Source organism: Rhineura floridana, chromosome 4, assembly GCF_030035675.1.
Source record: "Rhineura floridana isolate rRhiFlo1 chromosome 4, rRhiFlo1.hap2, whole genome shotgun sequence".
Lineage (NCBI taxonomy): Eukaryota > Metazoa > Chordata > Lepidosauria > Squamata > Rhineuridae > Rhineura > Rhineura floridana.
In genome coordinates this window covers 165,152,646-165,177,372 of record NC_084483.1, presented here as the reverse complement: position 1 = coordinate 165,177,372, position 24,727 = coordinate 165,152,646, and the positions used below count along the sequence as shown (strand labels likewise).

At 40.8% G+C, this 24,727-nt stretch overlaps 1 protein-coding gene across 1 annotated transcript in view; it reads left to right on the top strand.

Annotated features, from left to right (window-relative positions):
- Positions 1 to 24,727, top strand: part of DNAH14 (dynein axonemal heavy chain 14) — a 472,613-nt gene that overhangs the window by 66,396 nt on the left and 381,490 nt on the right. The window contains exons 13-17 of the mRNA XM_061626120.1: positions 8,763 to 8,973; positions 10,129 to 10,294; positions 16,969 to 17,244; positions 17,688 to 17,711; positions 23,100 to 23,148. Coding sequence (XP_061482104.1) covers positions 8,763 to 8,973; positions 10,129 to 10,294; positions 16,969 to 17,244; positions 17,688 to 17,711; positions 23,100 to 23,148 — 726 coding nt within the window. The remainder of the gene's footprint in view (positions 1 to 8,762; positions 8,974 to 10,128; positions 10,295 to 16,968; positions 17,245 to 17,687; positions 17,712 to 23,099; positions 23,149 to 24,727) is intronic.

Below are 24,727 nucleotides of genomic sequence, written 5' to 3'. Positions count from 1 at the left end.
ACTTGTCCCTTGGGTCCTCCTCCGTGCCTGAGGACTGGAAAGTGGCAAATGTAACGCCAATCTTCAAAAAGGGATCCAGAGGGGATCCCGGAAATTACAGGCCAGTTAGCTTAACCTCTGTCCCTGGAAAACTGGTAGAAAGTATTATTAAAGCTAGATTAACTAAGCACATAGAAGAACAAGCCTTGCTGAAGCAGAGCCAGCATGGCTTCTGCAAGGGAAAGTCCTGTCTCAGTAACCTATTAGAATTCTTTGAGAGTGTCAACAAGCATATAGATAGAGGTGATCCAGTGGACATAGTGTACTTAGACTTTCAAAAAGCGTTTGACAAGGTACCTCACCAAAGGCTTCTGAGGAAGCTTAGCAGTCATGGAATAAGAGGAGAGGTCCTCTTGTGGATAAGGAATTGGTTAAGAAGCAGAAAGCAGAGAGTAGGAATCAACGGACAGTTCTCCCAATGGAGGGCTGTAGAAAGTGGAGTCCCTCAAGGATCGGTATTGGGACCTGTACTTTTCAACTTGTTCATTAATGACCTAGAATTAGGAGTGAGCAGTGAAGTGGCCAAGTTTGCTGATGACACTAAATTGTTCAGGGTTGTTAAAACAAAAAGGGATTGCGAAGAGCTCCAAAAAGACCTCTCCAAACTGAGTGAATGGGCAGGAAAATGGCAAATGCAATTCAGTATAAACAAGTGTAAACTTATGCATATTGGAGCAAAAAATCTGAATTTCACATATACGCTCATGGGGTCTGAACTGGCGGTGACCGACCAGGAGAGAGACCTCGGGGTTGTAGTGGACAGCACGATGAAAATGTCGACCCAGTGTGCGGCAGCTGTGAAAAAGGCAAATGCCATGCTAGCGATAATTAGGAAAGGTATTGAAAATAAAACAGCCAATATCATAATGCCGTTGTATAAATCTATGGTGCGGCCGCATTTGGAATACTGTGTACAGTTCTGGTCACCTCATCTCAAAAAGGATATTATAGAGTTGGAAAAGGTTCAGAAGAGGGCAACCAGAATGATCAAGGGGATGGAGCGACTCCCTTACGAGGAAAGGTTGCAGCATTTGGGGCTTTTTAGTTTAGAGAAAAGGCGGGTCAGAGGAGACATGATAGAAGTGTATAAAATTATGCATGGCATTGAGAAAGTGGATAGAGAAAAGTTCTTCTCCCTCTCTCATAATACTAGAACTCGTGGACATTCAAAGAAGCTGAATGTTGGAAGATTCAGGACAGACAAAAGGAAGTACTTCTTTACTCAGCGCATAGTTAAACTATGGAATTTGTTCCCACAAGATGCAGTAATGGCCACCAGCTTGGATGGCTTTAAAAGAAGATTAGACAAATTCATGGAGGACAGGGCTATCAATGGCTACTAGCTGTGATGGCTGTGCTCTGCCACCCTAGTCAGAGGCAGCATGCTTCTGAAAACCAGTTGCTGGAAGCCTCAGGAGGGGAGAGTGTTCTTGCACTCGGGTCCTGCTTGCGGGCTTCCCCCAGGCACCTGGTTGGCCACTGTGAGAACAGGATGCTGGACTAGATGGGCCACTGGCCTGATCCAGCAGGCTCTTCTTATGTTCTTATGTTCATATTTAAAAATAGGTTGCATTTTTGAGCCTTCACAAAAGTCTGGAATTCTATAATTTCAAATAGGTAGGTATTACAAAAAATTCTAGGCTATTTCACAGATGCGAAAGGAGAGTCCGGGGTAGTATGACACACACAATAGGAACATGGAATGTGAGAAGCATGAACCAGGGAAAGTTAGAAATTGTCAAGCAAGAAATTGAACGTATCAACATTATAATAGTTGGCATGAGTGAATTAAAATGGACAGAATGGAACACTTTCAGTCAGGCAACTACCAAATATTTTATGCAGGAAATGAGAAATTAAGAAGAAACTTGGTTGCTTTAATAGTGAGAGGTGAAGTAGCAAAAACAATTAAGAGCTATAATGCAAGGTCTGAGGTCAATGAGATTTAACGGGAAACCTATTAACATAACCATCATCCAAGTCTACGCTCCAATGGCAAATACAGAAAAAGAGGAATTGGAGAGATTTTACACAGAAGTACAGGAAGAAATTGATCACACACCAAAACAAGATGTGCTGATCATTATGGGGGACTGGAATGCAAAGTAGGGAACAGAGAAGAACTAGAAATTGTGGGAAAATGTGGCTTAGGAGATAAAAATGAAGCAGGAGAGAGGCTTATTGAATTCTGTAAAGCTAATCATTTGTTTCTTACAAACACATTTTTTGAGCAACCAAAAGGTGACTGTACATGGGGACATCACCAAATGGTCAATATAGGAATCAAATTGATTATATAATTGGTAGCAGAACATGGACAAGTTCCATACTTTCCGTGAAAACAAGACAGATCATGAACTGGTCATATAAAAAATCAGAGTAAAACCAAAGAAGAAGAACAAAGCAATCATAATGTCAAAATACAATTTAAATAACATCCCAGGAGAATATAAAGATCAAATAAGGAACAGATTTGAGGCTTTAAACTTAGTTGATAGAGAACCAGAAGAACTATGGATTGAAGTCAGAGACATTATCAGGGAAGAATGCAAAAAGACAACATCTCTAATTAAAAAGAGAAAAAGACCTCAACCGATGACTGATGAAACTCTTAAAGTAGTTAAAGAGAGAAGGAAAGCAAAAGCAAAAGGAGATAGAAACACAGAACCCTAAATGCAACTATATGTCCACTAGTACGTAGGGACAAAGAGAACTATTACAATAGTTATTGTATGGAAATAGAAGAGGACAAGAAAAAGGGTAGAACAACAGCCCTATTCCAAAAGATTAGAGAAATTAAAGGGAAATTTAAACGAAGAGTAGGGATGTTGAATAATCAACAGGGGAACACACTGACTGACAGAGATGAAATAAAAGGAAGATGGAAGCAATACACTGAAGAATTCTATAAAAGATGTCAGGATGACAGATTCATTCACGAAGGAACCATATGATGAAGAACCAGAAATTTTAGAATGTGAGGTGAAAGCTGCTCTTAAAATACTTGGAAGAAACAAATGACCAGGAACAGATGGCATACCAATAGAGTTGCTGCAAGCTACTGAGACTGAATCTGTCCAAATGTTGACAAAAAATTGTCAACAAATATGGAAAACTAAACAATGTCCCATAGACTGGAAGTGTTCCATATACATCCCAATTCCAAAGAAAGGGGATCCCAGGGAATGCAGTTATTATCGAACTATTGCCTTAATATCCCATGCAAGTAAAGTAATGCTCAAGATTCTACAATGAAGGCTGTTACCATATATGCAGTGAGAAATGCCAGACGTCCAAGTTGGATTTAGAAAGGAAACAAAGCCTCTATGGAGCGAGAAATGCCAGATGTTGGATTTAGAAAAGGAAGAGGTATAATATTATCCACTTTAGTTGTAATAAAAGCTGATCACAATGAATATATTATGACATCCATACTTTTATTACAGTTTCAGAGATAACATTTAGAGAAATGTTATGCCTTACCTTGCTATCATGTCTTTAAGAGGTCCGAAATGAGTCTCTTGCCCAGGGCCCCAAACCCTAGCACTATCACTAGTTGTAGTCCAACAAAATCTGATGAGCACTACATTGACTATCCATGCTTTGGGTGAAGGCAGATATAAGAGTTTAAGCAAGAAGTGATCTGACCTTGATAGGAAAGCAGAAAACTCTTGGGTGAAGGTCAGCCTTAGGAAGGCAATCCCTACTGGAAACCAACCCTAAGAATCCTCTGGATTAGCAAACTGGAATTTTTCACCCTGTTGATGAGGAAGCTGCAAAGCTGAAGAACCTGAACAGCTGAAGATATATGATGGATCCCCTTATATAAGTTCAGAGAATGGTACGAAGATTGTCAAGGTAGGCATGCAAATGAATCCCTATGATCCAAAGATGAGCCACCAGGATAATCAACAAAAACTGGGAACCAAGAAAGGTCAGCGGGTAGGTCTTGGAATTAATAAGCTGCTCCATAGCTTCATAGTGGGAAGGGTGAATTAGGTTCTGGAAGTACACTACTGTAAGTCTATAGAGGATAAGTCCCTTTCTGGACCGATAAAATTTTAATGCAAGGTCTCCATCGTGAAGGACTTTTTCCCAATTAATTTGTTCACTTTCTTTAGGAAATTGCTCTCACATGCCCTGATTTCTTTCGGACTATGAACAATACAGTAAATAATCACCAACAAACATTCTTCTGTGATGAGGTAGCAAATAGCCTTGACGACCCCAGAGTCCTTCTCTGGGTTTCTGCACTGTCAGGTCAGAATTAACCAGTCTGGGAGGATATGAGAAAATTCTACAGAATTTGTTGTTGTTATGTGCCTTCAAGTCAATTATGACTTATGACTACCCTATGAATCAGCAACCTCCCAATAGCATCTGTTATAAACCACCCTGTTCAGATAGTATAAGTTCAGGTCTGTGGCTTCCTGTATGGCATCAATCCATCTCTTCCTCTTTTTCTTTTCCCTTCTGTTTTCCCAGCATTATTGTCTTTTCTAGTGAATCAAGTCTTCTTATTATGTGTCCAAAGGATGATAACCTATGTTTCATCATTTTAGCTTCCAATGATAGTTCTGGTTTAATTTGTCCTAACACCCAATTATTTGTCTTTTTCGTAGTCCATTATGCACAAAGCTCTCCTGCAACACCGCATTTCAAATGAATTGATTTTTCTCTTATCCACTTTTTTCACTGTCCAAGTTTCACATCCATACATAGACATTGGGAATACCATGGTCTGAATGATCCTGACTTTGGTGTTCAGTGATACATCTTTGCATTTGAGGACCTTTTCTAGTTCTCTCATAGCTGCCCTCCCCAGTCCTAGCCTTCTTCTGATTTCTTAACTATTGTCTCCATTTTGGTTAATGACTGTGCCCTCATTGTCAACTTTAAATTTACATAAATCTTCTGTTGTCATTATTTTAGTCTTCTTGGCATTCAGCTGTAGTTCTGCTTTTGTGCTTTCCTCTTTAACCTTCATCAGCATTCATTTCATATCATTACTGGTTCCTGCTAGTAGTATGGTATTGTCTGCTCCTTAAACTATTGATATTTCCAATTTTCACACCTCCTTCACCTTGAACTAATTCCGCATCCTGTATGATATGTTCTGCGTATAGATTAAAGAAATTGGGTGATAAAATACACCCCTGTCTCACACCCTTTCTGATTGGGAACCAGTCAGTTTCTCCATATTCTGTCCTTACAGTGGCCTCTTGTCCACAGTATAGGTTGCGCATCAGGACAATCAGATGCTGTAGCACCCTCATTTCTTTTAAAGCATTCCATAGTTTTCATGATCTACGCAATCAAAGGCTTTGTTGTAATCTATAAAGCACAGGGTGATTTTCTTCTGAAATTCCTTGGTCCATTCCATTATCCAACATATGTTTGCGATATGATCTCTGGTACCTCTTCCTTTTCTAAATCCAACATCTGGCATTTCTCGCTTTTTTATAGAATCTTGAGAATTACTTTACTTGAATGGAGTATTAAGGTAATAGTTTGATAATTACTGCATTGGGATTGGGATATATATATTGAACACTTCCAGTCTGTGGGACATTGTTTAGTTTTCCATATTTGTTGATAAATGTTTGTCAAAGTTTAGACAGATTCAGTTTCAGTAATTTGTAGCAACTCTATTGGTATGCCATCTGTTCCTGGTGATTTGTTTCTTCCAAGTATTTTAAGAGCAGCTTTCACCTCACATTCTAAAATTTCTGGTTCTTCATCATACAGTTCCTCCCTGTATGAATCTGTCGTCCTTCTGCATCTCTTTTATAGAGTTTTTCAGTGTATTGCTTCCATCTTCCTTTTATTTCATCTCTGTCAGTCAGTGTGTTCCCCTGTTGATTATTCAACATCCCTACTCTTCGTTTAAATTTCCCTTTAATTTCTCTAATCTTTTGGAATAGGGCTGTTGTTCTACCCTTTTTCTTGTCCTCTTCTATTTCCATACAATAACTATTGTAATAGTTCTCTTTGTCCCTACGTACTAGTGGACATATAGTTGCATTTAGGGTTCTGTGTTTCTATCTCCTTTTGCTTTTGCTTTCCTTCTCTCTTTAACCACTTTAAGAGTTTGTCTTTTTGCATTCTTCCCTGATAATGTCTCTGACTTCAATCCATAGTTCTTCTGGTTCTCTATCAACTAAGTTTAAAGCCTCTAATCTTTTCCCTATTTGCTCTTTATATTCTTCTGGGATGTTATTTAAATTGTATTTTGACATTATGATTGCTTTGTTCTTCTTTAGCTTTACTCTGATTTTTGATATTACCAGTTCATGATCTATACCGCAGTCTGCTCCTGGTCTTGTTTTCACAGAAAGTATGGAACTTCTCCATCTTCTGTTGCCAATTATATAATCAATTTGATTCCTATATTGTTATTTCTGTCTAAATCTTGACAGTTCAATGTTAAATGAAGTGTATGCTTTAAATATAAAATGAATGTATTTATTCCTTCCCTTTCTGAAGATATGTTTAATAGAATCAAGTAGAAGAAAAATGCTTCTTTTTATATGGTCTAATTGAGAGGAAAAGCAGCCTAAAACCTTTTAGTAGTCCTTCATGCTCCTTTCAACAATAGTTTAACCATGGGAATGGCTGGCACTACATAGGTTTCCATGGCATGGCAATTTTCTGCCAGCACAGTTTAGATTGAAAAGTTTCATCTATCTGTAGAAGCTTCTTTCTCACAGTTTTGGCTAATGTAAAATCATTCTGGAATATAGTTGGCTAACTTTAGTGGTGTTCATTAGGTGTGCCTTCATCTAGCTGGAGAAGCTGTTTTCTTAGAGTTTTGCCTAATGTCGGTATAGTTAGCTAACTTTACTGATGTTCATTAGGCATGTTCATTCTCATCTGATCAAAGGATGTGTCCTGGTGTCTCAGGTGACATCACCTGATGATGTCAGGCTCCAAACTGGTCTGATGGCTATGGTTTTCTCCCGGTCTTTTTACAGCTTCCACTTCCATGTTTAGATCCCATTCCAGCAAAGGTGAGAATTCTAGTGTCCATTCCAGACACAGCATAGAGGGGGCTAAATGATAGTTGCTTCCTCTTCAAGTGAGTGAGTGAGTGAGTGGGAGGAGCTGCAGAGACTAATCCTGACCACAGAGGTCAGTCCTTTTAGCTGGGGTGCCTTTCTCATCCAGGTAGTCTCATTGGGGACAGCCTCTTAAGATTCCAGGTCATTTACCTGGACCTGAAGTTTATGGCTTTGGGAATTTTTTTTCTGTTAGATATATGTCTGGGCTTCCACACTACTACTACTACTACTACTACTACTACTACTACTACTGCTACTGCTACTACTACTACTACTACTACTACTACTACTACTACTACTACTACTAATAATAATAATAATAATAATTGTACAGCCGTCACCCACAGTAATCCAGGAAAAATAAAGTTTAACAAATTCATAAAGTTGTGGAAGGTCCAAGCATAAGAACAATATATTGTCTTTGCCAGAGTTGCCTGTGCCTAAATTAAATTAAATAAAATAATAAAATAAATTTAAATAAATGATATAATAAATTTAATTAAATAATTAAATATCTCACCTGTGCCTAAATACACCCCAAATTTCACATTATTTGGCATAAAAACTGAAATATTGATATTTATCTTCTTACATTATGCAGCTTTTAGGCCATTTTGGTTTTCTGTCAGTTTGAAGGCTTTCCTGGGCTCAGATTTTTGTGGATTTTGGGTATGTTATTCAGTGGATTATTCTGGACTAGAAACGGTTGAAAAAGCTTCCGTTGCAATTTGCTCAGGGTTCCCCCGCCCCGTATTTTTCCTTGCCTAGAGGTTCCAGGGCAGGTTATAACAACCTTAAAATACAGTGTTAAAAACAATTAAAAACAACCAGAATCACAAAATAGGATGGGTCTTAAAATATATGCCTCTGGTGTCAAAAGCCAGGGTAAAGAGGTACATCTTTAGCACATGAATCAGACAGTATAAAATAGATTCATTATCATCATCAGACGCTGCTTTTGGCATGAAGGTTTTGCAGAAGATTGTTAGATGTTAGGAGGGGGGCAGAGGAAGCTCACCCAGGTCTGCCTGCTCTGATACATCCTCAGGAGCTAATGTATTCCATCCCATTCAGGCAAAAATGGAAACTGGTAATTACCGTGAATTGTAGTTTGATGCATGGAATGGAATACATTTGACCCTCCCTTCCTTCCTCTGCTGGGATGGGATACCTTTTAGGGCTGTAACTTCATTGAATATACCCTACAAGATGTTTGGTTACCCCTGTCTGTCTATCAGTAGTGGGTCTGGTTTTGTGTCTGTCCTACTCTAAGTAGATATATACCTTTTTATCATTCCTTTGTTGACATGAGTTTTTCAGTGATAGGTACTAGCTGGGGTTGAGGAAATGTTTCTGCTGTGCCAGTTCAGTCTGAAGAAAGGGACGACTCCTCCCACTGGAAAAGGAGCTGTTAGTCTTTCAAGGCCCTGTCTGACTGGTCCAGAGGGAGGAGTCATCCTGAAGAGTGAATGTGCTCCATCCTCAAAAGCAAATGTACTCCATCCCACTCACCAAACTACAGTTCACAGTAAGTACCAATTTCCATTTTTTATCTGATAAAAGGATATTTAGTATATAGTAATTTTTTCCAAATTTATTATTGCAAAATACTATAGGTGGCAGAAATAAAAGGAGCAGAAAAGCTTTTTCAACATTTGCCAGACAGTGCCAAAGAAAAACCAAAACACTTTGAGATAGCTGGATGGCGGCACATTATGGAGCACTTTTCTAGGTTTCTTCAGCTTGTTGACAGAATCTTTCAAGAATTGCTTCGTAAATTGGTTCACAATGCTTTAAATCTTCTTTTGGAGATATTTAAAGGTTCCAGTACTATGACTGTTTCAAAAATGAAGACAAATGAGAACCTTATAAGGTATTTTTGCCCATTTATGATGAAAATACTTGGTCAAAATTGCTTGCTATGTAATAATATCCTATATAATAAAAATGTGAGATGTTATGCTGTAATGGTGTAATGATGTGACGTGGTGTGACATGGAGGGGTGTGCAGACCATGGCGGCAGAGCAGCAAGCAAGGCATCAAGGAAACAAAGATGGTTAGCATAGGAGCGATGGAACCAGGTGGCTATGGGATTGTCTGGCAAGCAGCTCTGGGGTGGACGAGTGAGCAAGATGACTGGCTATGGAGCAGATGAATGAGAGGCAGACAAGTGAGGCTGTGGGGTGGACAACAAGGGGTGGACAAGTGAGGCTAGTGGCTATGTGGGGAAGAGTAAGCGAGGCAAGTAGCTATGGGGCAGATGATTGAGGAATGGACAAGCAAAGCAAACAGGGATGAGCAAGTGAGGTAAGCAGCTGTGGGGCAGAGAAGTGATTGTGGGACAGATGAGTGAGGTGAGCGGCTATGAGGTGGATGAATGAGGTGAATAGCAATAGGGCAGATGAACAGCGGGTAGACAAGTGAGGCAAGTAGTTGTATGGTGGATGAGCGGCTGTCGGGTGGACAAGTGATATGAGAGGGGTGATCACCTTTGAGGTGGATGAATGAGCTGAGTGGTTATGGGGCAGATGAATGAGGGGCAGATGAGGCAGGCAAGAGACTGTGGGGTGGATGAGCGAGGAGAGCAGGTGGATGTGGAGCAGGAAGGTAAGCGGCCAGGAGGCAAGAAGAAAGGCAGCCTGGAATAGTTTTGTGAGTGCGTCCAGGAGGATGGTTGAGAGGATTGGGGGGAAAGGTTTTTGAGTGTGCCTGGGAGGATGGGGTGTGTGAAAAGTTTGTGAGTGTACCTGGGAGAATGGGGGGCAAGGGTTGTGAGTGTGCCTGGGAGGATAAACAATGTATAAACAGTTATATATTGAATGAATAGTTAAGTAATATTTCCCACATATTTAATGTATAATTTCATGTTTTAAGACAGTAACAAAATTATTCCATGTATGCCTCCATATATGTGCCGTATATGAGCCTCTTGAAGAAAGGCAAGATACAAGTGTGTGAAATCGTTTATTATAAATGGATTGCCCTATGTCTGTTCAAATGTAATATAGGATTTTTTCACATATGCAGGGCATATAAAAACACAATTGAGAGAGCAAATAGCTTATCAAATACTGAGAATAGATGTCAGTGGATGTTTCAAAGCAATTCTTTTCAGATGCCACAGGAAACATTGTGCCATTCAAAGGAACCTGAGCCACAAAGAGAAATCATTAGTATCAGTGATATAGACAAGGTAAATTGGTTTCTCAATAAAAGTCTCTTACATTGCAACTCTTACGAAGGACTGAAAGTTGGTACAAGATAATGGATAGTTGTGTTCTGCCAGGGACTCTTTTGTTTCTTGGTGTATTTGATTATTCATTTATACCCCACTTTTCAAGATAAAATCTTTCCAAGGTAGGTTATAACAATAGTGATGGTAATTAAAACAAAGTAATTAAAGTTGTATGAGTTTTAGGCTCATGTTTCTCAAACAGTGCTCCCTATGTCTTATGACACTCTATTTTGAAACTTTGGGAAGTTTCTTTCTAGATGAAGTTTTCACGTTGTATCTTGTGAATTGGTTAGTAGGTGAGTCTGTTTTGAAATTGAATCACAGTGATAAGAAATAAAAATCCCTAATTGTGCTGAATGTCCATGCTTCCTTTAAACTCTTTCCTTTTCACGTAATTTCAGAATGTACCTAGCCATCATAAGCTGCTATTATTATTATTATTATTATTATAGCCTTTTACATATGTCTCAGTTTAGAAGTATACCATGGAAACTGCCAAAAACAGTTTTTAAAACAGTACAAAAAACAACTGAGGATAGGTTTATAAACAATACAAAATGAACCCCTAAGGCAGAGACCTTTTCATCCATCTAGACCAATGTTACCCAACCTTTTTTGACACAACATCCCTTTTCAAAATCTTTTTGTGCCCAACGCCCCCCTCAGATTAAGTATATGCCAATGCTTCCTATTCTTCCCTTAAAATATGAGTAATGCATAAAAGGTATTTTCAGTGATTATTACTGATCGTTTTTATCATGCCTTTTTATTGCACTTAGATTACACATTGAATTCTTAGTATGATTTATTAATATACATACATAGTTATAGAAAAGTAGATAAAATGATATTTATTATAAAATACTAGTGTGATCCTTGAGCTTGATGAGTTTTGGCTAACTTCACAATATCTGGAGTATACTTGGATAGTAATAGTCTTAAGTCACCACAACTAACAATATCCAAATGGTTTCGATTCTTCACTAGTATGCGATTCACTGCACTAAGCAAACATAAGCAAAAACTAATTAAGTCCACACAGTATGAACCAATAGAATTCACTGTGTTACTTAACAACAAACTCATTCAGTTTACCGGCATTGTTTTGTTAAACAAGTTCATTTAAACATCACAGAAACAACGGGTAGCGAGTGTGTCCAATTCCTGAAGAAAACCAGTGAATAACTGACTGTCTGCGTCACCCGTTTGCACACGGCACTCATCCGTTGGAAGAATGCGCCCTCCACCAATACACCCAGCTTATCAAACACTCTCTCGTGATTGGTTCCAACATCCCTCAAGACAGCATCAGAACATTACCTAGTGCCAGGGCATGGCTAATATCCCCATTCCTTGATACGACACTGGCCGCTATTCAGAATTTCTTTACTAAAGAGCACACACTATTTATAGTGTTATTTCCATGAACTGAGACTATTAAATACATTCTAACTGGGGACAAAACAGTTTAAAAAGTAATGATTTGTGTATTAAATAAAATTAAACTTAAATGCTTCAACTGTCGCATCAGACCGCCAAATGTCAATGCCCCCCTAATGAACCCAAATGCCCCCTAAAGTTTGTAATCACACCAACGCCCCCCTGAAAGGCTATAACACCCCCCAGGGGGCGCTACCGCCCACATTGGGAATCGCTGATCTAGACAATCTTGTTGAAACAAAAATGTTTTCAGTTGTTTCTAGCAAGTGCATATATTTGATGCCTACAGTATTTCATTAGTATTTTGCTATTCCACAAAACAAGGGCAGCCACACTAAAAACCCTGATCTGAGTTAGTATGAAGCAGGCTTCTGATATTTTTGGGATGTGAAGAAGAAACTCCTGCAGAATGCAGTGACCTACTGGGTGTAAAATGCATTAGATGGTCTCTTAAGTAACCTGCTCCTGAGCAGTATAGGTATGTACATTAGTACAAAAAAATTGAACTTGGTCTGGGAGCGATTAGCAGCTGGTGCAAATCCCACAAGCTGCCATGTCTTCATCAGAGGAGGACAAAGAGGAGTGGATTACCTCAGCAGACCCAGGGGAGGGAACAAACAGACTGACCAAAGATGAAGCTCCAGACTCCCTACTGCTGGAAAATCATCAGGACACAGCTGGAGCCCCTTAGACTCAAGGAGTGAACAGGAGGCCCCTCTGACCCCTGCAGAATGAAGTCACCGGTGATGAATAGCAGAGCATTCTGGCCATTTAAGGTTGCAAGCTCCCAGAGCAGGATGGCTGATTGCAATCACCTGCATCAGGGAGTGGAGCTCAAAAGACTGTGAAAGGCCTTTGCCCTCCACTGGAAGCAATGTCAGACACCAGCATCAGACCTTTGCCAGCTTTGCTTGTGACCCAGACCTTCTCAAGAATCTTGGACCTGGACTGCCTTCTGGACTGTGCTGGCTGAAACCCCAACCCGTAATGTCTTTTGGAAAAAGACTCCAGTCCCTGCTTACTCCACCCTTCCCCTCATTATCTCCAAGCCTTGACAGATTTACATCCCAGCCACTGCCTGGCCGGCTGCCAGCTAATTGTTTTACCCTGCCATCAATCAGCCCTGTGCAGCCAACAAAGACTGACACAAACAAGATGTTATATTCTAGTGGTAGTTTGTCCCCAGAAGCAACCTAGGTGCCATGTTTTGCCAAACTGCATTCTCCAGACCAACTTCAAGGATAGCCCCACATACAGTACATTGCAGTAATCCAATCTTTAGGTCAATCTATACCAATAGCGGAATAACCATAGCTTTCTTACCAACTGCATCTGGTAAAAGGCATTCCTACCACTGAGAATGCTTCCTCCTCCAGTGACAGGGCTGGATCTAAGTGCACCACTGGACTATGCACTTGCATATTCAGGACAAGTGTGACCCCATCCAAGGCAGGCAACTTACCAACTTCCTGGATCTGGGAACCACTCACCTATTGAACCTTCCTGTTACCAGGTGTGATGTCTTTACTATTGTTAAAGGGCTTTCAACTTTATCTTGCTTCTCCCTTCCAAACCTAGGGGCCCCAGTGTCTTCAGAGTGCCAGTTTCTCTTCCTTCAACAGACCACTGGTGAGTCTGTCACATTAACAAGCTCAGAACTCTTTCATAATCAGACATGTCTTATTATCAGTCTATTTAGCTTCAGGGTTACTATCACCATGTACGCCAGCATATAGTCAGCATATTAACTATACTGTATGTTGCTGTTCCCTTGGCTCACCACTGTTGGGAAGGTACAGCCCCCGAGACCTGACGGTGTCTCTTCTTATGGCTTCCCTTATTTAGCCTTTTAGGCAGGGCCTGCTAAACTGTCTCCTTTACAAGCTACAGTTACTTTACTACAGTCCTCCTCTTTCCTCGACATACTTCTGATTACCCACCGCCTCTTCTGCCCCCACCTTTCTCCCTCCATTTGCTTGGACATTCTCCAAATCAGATCTTCTCACATCTCACATCTTCCTCCTGCTGGAGGAAGGGCGGGATATAAAATCAAATAATAAACAAACAAACAAACCTTCTTCCTAGCTGGTCTGATCCTCCTTTGCCTGCCCCACATTCCCCCATGTGTTCCTCCAGCTGCTTTTTATCTCTCAGCTGATAACGCATAATCTCTCTGTCCACTGTCATAATCCACTCCTGCATTTCTGGGTTGCCAGGCTTGACATTTGCAAGTTCCTTCTTTCTGGCACATCCCTGCATGGGCCATGGCTGTTTTCCCCCTTCACACCAGAACTCAGTTTATTGGACCACATCCAGTCCACCACTGCATCCAGACACTGGTCCAGGGCCTGCTTAGCCATACCTGATGCAGATGTTACAGAGCACTAGTTTGGTATCATGAGTATACTAATGTCACCATGCTCCAGGTCTCCTAATGACTACTTCCAGTGGTTTCATATAAATATTTAATAGTATTGTAGTGCCCTATGGCACTCCATGGCTCAAGAGCTGGGGGCAAAGAGACACTCATCCAGTGCTATGTTCTGGAACTGTCCCTGGAAATAAGACCTGAACCACTGCAGAAAAGTGTTCCTGAGACTCATCTCCCTTAGACTGTCTAGGAAGATACCATAGTTGATGGTATCAAATGAGAGATTGAGCATAAATGGCCAGGTCACACTCCCTCTCTTCCAATAAATGTAATCCATTAGGGTGACCAAGGCCAATTCAGTCCAGAACCAAGGTCTAAATCCACACTGGAATGCATCTGGGTGATTAATTTCCTACAAGAATGTCTGCAACTGCACCACCACGACCCTCTTGAATACTTTGATCCCAAAAGTGGTATTTGTGACAGGGTGATAGTTGTTGCATGTCATCGGGTCCAAGGTGGGTTAAGGGATAGCAGCACTACTCCGCCTCCTTCAAGAAACCAGGCACCACCCCTTGTTGTAAAGTCACACCTGTCATGCCCCCTTCAGATGAGTCCTCAGAGGAGGAAGACTGGAGGGCAGCAGCAGCAGCAGCAGACCCAGGAGAAGGAACAAGCGGAATATCAAGGATGCAGCTCCAGCTCTCCCTCAGCTGGAGAGCGTTCAGGACACCACTGAAGCCCCTCAGTCGGATTCAGAGAGTGAACAGGAGGCTCCCCTCCCACCTGGAGCGAAGACGCCAGCGAGTAATGCAACAACACTGGTCTGGCTGTTTAAGACAGCAAGCACTTGGGAGCCAGAGGGCTGATTACCTGCACCTGTCTTAGGGAGTGGGATTTAAAAGGCAGTTCTTGACTTCAGTGGGCTGTTGACTACAATGTCAGTTGTGACTTCCACGCTAGACCTAGATTTCAGAACCCAGACCCTTAGACTAATCTCTTGACTAACTGGACCTGGAATCCCCCCCCCCTTGACTTCGCTTCTTGGACACTGACTTGGTACATGCGCTCGGAAAGGCTCCTCTGATCTTCCCTTGTCTCTTCCCCGTTATCTTCCTGACCTTGGCAGATTTACAACCCAGCCAGCTGCCGGCTAATGAGTTTATGGCCCAGCTTTCACCCTGTCAAAGCTGACAACATCCTGGATTCACCCAGCTTTAATCAGCTATGAAGGATAAGGGTCAAAAGGACATGTTGTTGGGTGCACACTCACAAGCACATTGTCAGTGTTATCAGGCAGCAGAAACTGAAATAGATTCCACAAAGCACACCTTGATGAAGTATTGGATACCTCACTCAGAGCTGCATAATCATGGCATCTAGCTCGGTATGGAGGTGAATGACTTTGTCTGCAAAGTGCTCTGGAAGCAAATCATAGAGGGCATCTAAAATATCATAGGCTCCATCCACCTACATAGGTGTCAGCAGCTTACAGACCACCCTGGAGAGCTCTGATGGGCGATTACTCAAGGATGCAGTGGGAACAGCAAAGTAGGGTCCCTTCACTGCTTTCACTGTCACACAGTAGGCACAGTTAACATTGTTTGCTGTCTTCATAGCAGGACTTTCTTTACTTGTGCTCTAGCTGTTGCCTTTTTCAAAGCATACAGCTCCCCAGTGTATTAGAGGCCAAATATGCTCTGCAACATCAGAGAGGGCATTTAGGAGCAATTGTATCAATGGACTTCCACATATTGCCATTCCATAGCAAGATTAAGGCACCAGCTCTATCCACCAGAAAATCCCTCAGAGTGTTCAGGAATCTATTGAAATTCATAAGTCTCTGGGGGTGGAGCATCCTAACTGTTCTCCTACTCCTGCCGGGACGAATTGGTACCACTAGTCCAGACTTCACCAGGAAGTGGTCTGACCATGACAATGGAGTAACAAAATACCCACCGCATTTCCAGATCACCAACCTTGCCACAGGGAAAAAACCAAATTGAGACATTTGAGATAGTCCCATTTATATTATGAAGTCCCAAGCCAGACTAGAGAGAGCAGCCTTAGCATGGACATTGAAGTCTCCCAGGATAATAATTCTAGGGCTCTCAACCCAACACCAGAGACCATCAGGGAGGCTACTGGTCAACAGAGTTGGTGGGACACCAGCAGCATCCTCAGTATGTCTGTTTTGCCCAACACCAAGTGCAGGCCCTTAAGGCCAACCAACAAATGGAGAGGTCTTCTGATGAGTAAGATAAAAGGTTTGTGGATCACAACAACCCACCCCAAACCCTTCAATCTTTGTTTGTGCTGCACCAAGTACCCAGGCAGGCAAAGCTAGGTAAGATAAATACTCCTGAGCTCATTCACCCAGGTCTTAGTGATAAATGCCAGATCAGCTTCCTCATCCACAATCAAATTGGAATTCAATAACATAAATGCCATATAGATAGGTATGTAAAGTTTAGACTGCATGATGCTATAGAAGGGAATCACTTTCTCAGAGTAGTAGGAGAGATACTTATGAATACTTTTCTTAAGCCAGGATATTATGTAAGGTGTATTTTTAATTAATCAACCAAGAATAAACAGTTTTAATGTTATTGATCATTATATTCTACTCCTTATTAATAAATATTAGTATTAATATTTTACTGAATATTTCTGAATTCTATTTTTTTAATAAACGCTTTTAAAAATAATCTTCACAGAACTTTCCACACTGTACAGTTGTTCTGCCATTTGCATTTAAATGATGTAAAACAATAAAAATGTCAACCATTTTAGTTTTTATTATATCTTTATACAAATTTAGATACTGGAAGATGTGAAAAAGCAACTCAAAGGAGAGGAAGAATATTCACCAACGTTTGAAATAAATATATGTCTGAGAATTCCTTGCAAACAGGAACATTGTAGAAAATGCATTGATGATAATTATGATGATTTCCTGGAAATGCCATTAGAAGATTTGAAGGAAACATTAGAAGATGGTGAAGATTTTAAAAAATTGTCTCAATGTAACAAAAGAAACAGACATGAGGAAGAATCAGAAAATTCTGCCCTACAGTCAAATGTATCCAACAATGAAGTAAAAAATAACATTTTGGGTAAGAGTCACAGAGTTCTGTGGAATTGCAGCTATGGGCTGGTTCACACAGATTTTGTGTGGGTCTGGTGCTACTTACAGCCCCTTTTAATTTGTGTGGTTCACATGACATGACTGGCAATCAGCAGCTAAAACAAAGTTTCCCCCTTTAAATCCAAAGTAAAAATATGAGGTTTTAATCCTAAAAGGGAAGGTAAAAATGTTTCCAGTTCTGTTTCTCTAGTGGTTTGTAGACGCTTTAATCTGATGCTTCCCCTCTCCATGCCCACTCCCACCTCCTCCCTTTGTTCATGTCACTTCCTGATTGGCTGCTGGCCCCCTTTCTGCAAGCCTGCATGGGTCATTAGGAAGCTGCATGTTTCATCCTTTCCCTTCAGTGTGAATGAAAAGCGCCCTGTTTGCAGCTGGCTTTGAGCCCCCTATGTGGACTGTGCAAGCAGAAAATGAAGGTAAAAGCAATGTTCTTATTACAATGTTTTGCTCCCATGTGGATAAGACCTGTGTTTGAGACTGCACAAGGAGAGTGGTGACATTAGATGTACCATCTCTCCAAAATGTAATTGTTGAGCGGTGGCAGGTTTAATCTCTGCTACTATCATGCTGTTGTTGTTTGAAGATGTGTTATAGCTAGCTTATCTAATGTTATATTGTGATTATTTAAACAGGTTTGTTATTTAATTACATTATTCATCTCATGACAGTTTCAGCACAGCCCTAGGTAGAAACATCTTAAAGAAATGCAAGCTGTAGAGAGATAGAGATGGAAGGAACTTCATAGGTTTTATATCATATCCTCTATAAGAATCCAAACTAGAGAATCAAGAATCCTATTTTTATTTTTGTAAAAGGAATTCTCATCATCTCCATTGGTGGGCATGCGGGATCAATCAAATCCCATCACCTTCAGAGCCTAAATGTACCTGAATGAAACCACCCAAATCCTTTTTCAGCCTTCTTCTAACAGCTGCCAATTATGGAGATTCCACCCACAGATTAATTATAGAGTTGTATAGTCTGTACAACTCACTATTAAGGGACAGAGCTTATTGTAAGAATACTACTTCTCCCTCACCCCAAGTAGCAAAACATTTAACTCTAAAAGAGTATGAGTGATATCTGATCATACCTAGAGCAGACCCATTGAAATCAGTAGACTTAAGTTAGTAATAACTAGTGTTAATTGATTGCAGTGGGTCTACTCTGAATATGACTTCATCAGATGCCACCCTGTATTACTGGGCTTCTGGTAAGTTGGTCTGAACTCCAAATAAATTTAAAATTTAATCTGTTTAATTTTTATAAAATATACATGTGATTAGTTAGCATATAACTTTACACTGTAAACTTACAACATACTGTAGTACTCACTTATACTTTAGCATCTCTAATCTCTGAAGTACATGGGCATGCACTAACAAATCACTTTGGGGGGGAAATAATGGACCTGAAGGAAGACATACAGGTTTCCTGGCATAAGTGTTTGTTTGTTTATTTAGTTGTACATTTATATACTACCTTCTTGCATTATGGAACCCAAGTCTGATTCATGGGGTTCCCAAGTGGTCTCCCATCTAGGCACTGACAAGACTTAAATCAGCTTAGCTTTAGCAAGGTGGCTTCATCATGTGCCATTATCCCATGCCTAACTGTAACCTATTCCACTACACTGATGAATATGTAATGCTGCCTGATTTCCTAACTGCAGATTTCCTAACTCCAGCAGTTTGGGAGCACTCTATGGGATCCTGTATTCCTTGCCTCTCACACTCAAATTCCCCAAACCATTCATTATTAGAACTAAGCATGGTTACTGATGTCTGCATTGGTGTTTTTCTCTTCCTCTTCTGCCTGGTTGCCAGGCCCTGCCTCCAAGAGGTCTTCTGTATCTTTAAAAGTTGTGCAGAGGGAAGAAAGAATTCCACCTTGTGGTTTTTCGCATTACAGCGTTGCAAGAACACCTGCACTTGGTTGACTTTCTCTTCTCCTAAAGATACAGGATCAGTCTCAGGCCAAGAACCTGGCAACCCTAGTTGGACTTGATGGCCTTATAGGCCCCTTCCAACTGTATGATTCTATGGTTATCTGGTGGCCACTGATTGCAGTAATAAAATGTTTTTTAAATATAGATTTCCACATTGCTGCCTCTCACAAATGGAAATTAACTGGAATGCCTACCCAATTCATTGCAAGTGGGGTGGCAAATTTTGAGGCCATTTCCAATCAGCACTAGGTTTTAATATTTAAAGAAAAAGTTTCTCAACATAGTGACCCTTACAGAAATCTGCTGGTTTTGCTGTGTTTCTACTAAACATAAGAAAGGCTCAAGTAATAAAATTTATTTATTTATTTTCTAAGTGACTTACAAATTAATAAGATACATGAAAGAATATCATGCAAGAAAGGCATTAAAATGACATAAAATTATCATAAAATAAAATATCTAAATATGCTCATCCATCAATATTTATGACAAGAACTAATTCTGCTCTTCCCACTACAAGATGTGAACTATGAAATGGCCAAGAAATATATCTGAATACTCTCCAAATTAATGGCCCAAAGCCTGGGTAAACAGAAATGTTTAAGCCTAGTGCTCCCAAACAGACAGTGATAGTGACAGGCGTACTTCCTTAGGAAGAGCATCGCACAAATGGGAAATCACAGCTGAAAAGGCTTATTCTTAGGTCATCACCCTCTGCAACTCCTTTGGAGGAGGCACACAGAAAAGGACCTCTGATGACTGTTGCAATGTCCAGGTAAGTTTATGTGGGGAGAGGCAGACCCTGAGGTATTTGGGTCCTGAGCTGCATAAAGTTTTATTGGTCAAAAGTAGCACTTTGAATTGAACCTGGAAAAATATTGAAAGCCAATGCAGTTGTGCCAGAATTAATATCTGTTTAGATTGCATTGTGTCTGTCAGTAATTTGGCTGTGAATTCTGCAGTAGCTGTTGTTTCTGAACCATCTGAACCATCCTCAATTACAGTGTATAACATGTGCAATAATCTAAGTGTTACCAGAGCATAGACAACATAAGTAAGGCTATCCCTGTCCAGAAAGGGTTGCAAATGGGCCACCAGCCAAAGCTGATGGAAGGCACTCTGCTCCACTGAGGCCATTTGTGCATTATTGTAATGGATCTACAAGTACCTCCAAGCTGTGCATCTGTTCCTTCAGGGGAGTACTGTATAACTCCATGCAGAAGGAACAGGCTGAATCTCACGCATTTAGTCTAAGCAACCACCCACTAACAGCACCTCAAATCTTAACTGGATTAAGCTTCAGTTTATTGGCTCTTATCCAGACTATTACCAAAACAAGACAAGGTGATGCTTGGGGAACACTACTCGAGTCCCTGGGTGCTCCAGTATGGGGTCCCGCAGGGCTCAGTTCTGTCCCCCATGCTTTTTAATATCTATATGAAGCCACTGGGTGAGGTCATCAGGAGTTATGGAGTGCGTTTCCAGCAATATGCTGATGATACGCAGCTCTATTTCTCCTTTTCATCTTCTTCAGGTGAGGCTGTTGCTGTACTGAACCGCTGCCTGGCCGCGATAATGGACTGGATGAGAGCAAACAAACTGAAGCTCAATCCTGACAAGACTGAGATGCTGCTAGTTGGGGGGCCCTCTGCTCAGATGGTTGATGTCAGACCTGTCCTAGATGGGGTTACACTCCCCCTAAAGGAACAGGTCCGTAGTTTGGGGATCTTATTAGATCCGCTTCTGTCACTTGAGGCCCAGGTAGCCTCGGTGGCACGAAATGTGTTCTACCAGCTTCGGCTGGTAGCCCAACTACGACCCTATCTGGACAGGGAGAACCTAGCCTCAGTTATTCATGCTCTGGTAACCTCTAGATTGGATTACTGTAATGCTCTCTACGTAGGGTTACCTTTGAAAACGATTCGGAAACTTCAGCTAGTGCAGAATGCTGCGGCCAGAGTTCTTACTGGGACGAAGAAATTCGACCACATAACACCTATTCTGGCCCAACTGCACTGGCTTCCAATATGTTTCCGGGCCAGATTCAAAGTGTTGGTCCTTACCTACAAAGCCCTTAACGGCACTGGACCACAATATCTGATGGAACGCCTCTCCCGCTATGTTCCTACCCGTTCACTCCGCTCGACGTCTAAGGCCCTTCTCTGGATCCCAACCCATACAGAGGCCCGGAGAACAGTAACAAGATCTAGGGCCTTTTCAGTGGTGGCCCCCAAATTATGGAATGCCCTCCCAGATGAGATACGCCTGGCGCCTTCTCTGTCATCTTTTCGGCGCCAGGTAAAAACCCACCTCTTCACCCAGGCATTTTAAAGTATTTAAGCTTTTAATCTTATTTTTTTTTAGTTTTCTTTCACTTTGTTTATATAATGTTTATATTGTCTGCGCAATACACACTTGTTGTATTTTAAATATTGTGGTTTTATCATGTTGTACACCGCCCTGGGAGCTGCTAGCTATAGGGCGGTTTAGAAATGCAACTAAATAAATAAATAAATAAATAAATAAATATTTTATTATTCAATTTATATCCCACCCTTCCTTCCAAAGGAGCCCAAGTGGCAAACACATCAATAATATTTTTGAAACATTCTAAAAATAGTTAAAAACGTTCAGTTAAAATGTCTAGCACATCTACTGCCACATCTGCACATGTAAAGGCGAAATAGAGCTGCATATCAATATGTTACTGACACTACACATCTTTGGATGACCTCAGTCAGCAGTTTCATGTAGATGTTAAATAGCATGTGGATAAAATCAACCCAGTAGAACCCCATATTGGAAGATTCATGGGGCCAAACGATACCACCTAGTACCACCTATTGAAAACAGCCGTCTAACTAGGATGGAAACCACCACAATGCAGAACTGCCCACCCTCAACTCAAACAGTTGCCCCAGAAAGATATCATGGTCAATAATATCAAAAGTTACAAGAGAGCATGCAAAATCAGTGGGGTGCTTCCACTGTCACTATTATTGGTGGAATTGAATCACCTACTGACACATTCAGGTTATGCAAATATAATTGATTGGGAGGTCTTGTGAAAAAAACCCACTTCCACAAAAGTTCTGACTTTTAACAATAAGAAAAGTGATGGGAAAATGTACTGGAAATTATGGGACAATGGTTGCTTTAACGCAATGTCATCAAAGCTCCCCACAAACAAATCAGAATGAATGCTTATTAAATGGCCAACATTGTCTAATCTTGAAAACAAATCAAGAATTCCCTCCCTTTGAATGTTAGGCAGGCGCGATCTCTGCTATCTTTTCGGCGCCTTTTGAAGACTTTCCTCTTTCAACAAGCCTTTTAGGTTTAGACCTATTGCAGTCTGCATCTGTGTTAGATTGCTTAATATGTTTTTTAATAATGTTTTTAACCCTTTTTTAAAGTTATTTTTTTAAAAATGTTTTTAACGCTGTTTTGTTTTAATGTATTTTAAGATCTGTTTTTATGATGTTTTAAAGTTTTTTTTAGCACTTTGTTTACTGCCCTGGGCTCCTGCAGGGAGGAAGGGCAGGATACAAATTAAATAATAAATAAATAAATAAAAATATTCAATAAACAAGTCATCTGCAAGCACCCACCTTCCTAATCTCTTTCCTGACAAGGTGATCAAGGCAGTTTTTGTGTCAAACTGGATTTAAACTCCAGTTGAAATATATCTAAATAACATGTTGTGAATTGTTTATGCTTTAAATAGTCAGTAGATTTTCCTTGGATTTTTCAAAAAAAAGTTTGTGTATAGGAAAATGGTAGCTGAAATTAGGGCATTTTTTAATGGCTTGATATTAAAAAACCAAATATGTATTTTCTTTTCTTCTTGAACTAGGCACACAGTCCGTCTCTAAATCCAAAAGGGAACCACTCATATATAAAAAGTATGTATAATAATAGAAACCTTATTTTACTGATCATACATTCTGTTAACATTCTACAAAAGGGGCACATTTATTTTAATGATCTGTAACATAAATTTTCTCAAGAAGTAGCTGTGTTAGGGTACAATTCTTCGGGTAGATATGCTGGGCTGAGGGGCTTCAGGATGTGGTGGAGGAGGGTGTCAGTGCCGCCAGGTTCCACTGGCAGAACCCCACTCCAGGTGTAGCTGCAGTGCAGCCAGGGAACTCCACCACCAGCCGGCTCTGCTGAGATCCGGGCAAGTGGAGTTGGCGGAAGGCCTGAAAGGGGCATTCTGGGGAGTGTGTCGAGGCAGACCTGAGGGGAGAGGGACTTACACTGCATACGATGCCCATTCGGCTTGGTCTTGTGGCCCTCTGTCTCAGCAGCTGATACACTGGGAAAAGGGGTGGCAGAAGGAAACTTGCATTTTGTTTCCTTCTGCTGTGCCCTGCCAGTGCAGCCAGCGTCCTTCCTCCCTGAGGCTCCTGAGTGGAAGTTGGATGTGGCGGCCCTTTCTGCTGGCTCCACTTCTGCCAGCTTCTGACAAGTTGTATTGCTCCCCAAGTCTGTTGCAACAAAAGAATCATGGGATGTACTGTCCATGAAATCAACAGCCTTAAAAGCCCATAGCTCTCAGCTGTAGACTGCCTTCATCTGGACTTTTTCCAAATCACATGGATCTGCTGTCACTGTTTCCAATTTAAGAATCACCTTACCATGTTGCAAATGACATGCCTCCCTTGCAGAAAAGCATAAGTCCAGCACCTGGATGTTAATAACCCACAGGAGCAGGGCTTTCTTCACTTGCCCTAGAAATGTCCTTGTATGGCTCCTTGCTCTACTCATCCTCAATGCCAGAAGGGCATTCGTGGCATATAGTATATTGGAGGATGGGTAGGTAAATAAGTTCCTGCTAGTATGGTTTTAACAACAGCAACAAGAACTTCACCAAAACAACTTCAAAATTTGAAGACTCCAGCAAATTTTTCATTCAGTTTGGACTTAATCAGGACAATGGGTTTCTTTTCCACTGCTGGCATTAAGTTAGTATATTATAGTTGGAAAGATTTTTGATAATTTCCAGGATTGGTTATATGCAGGGTAGAGTGACATCAGACCTAATGAAACTTAAAACATAAATAATACCTGCTAACCACTGCTCGGCCAAAGCACATCACTGCAGCTCTGCCATTGTCCTTCAATCCAGAGACAATGAGCAGTGGCAGGAATATGCTGGCTTTCTCTTCCTTTGCACCTGCTGGATTATTGGATCTCCAAGGGAAAGACCAAGTGGACAGTTGGATGTGCTGTTAGGTGCCTTTAGGTCAGATGAAATTTGGCCGCAGGCTGGATTTCAGCATGCAAGCTGGGGGGGGGGTCCTCACTCCAGTGGTAAACAAATTGCCTAAGTTCTACCACAGGGCCTTACTGTGTTCTCAGCAAAAAGTAATCCTGATTGGCAGATTTCTTTTGACAATTTTAGTGATAGAATTCATCAAAGGAAAAAGTAATTCATTTAGGCTATCTGTTTTGAAAAATATTTGGTTAATTAATTAT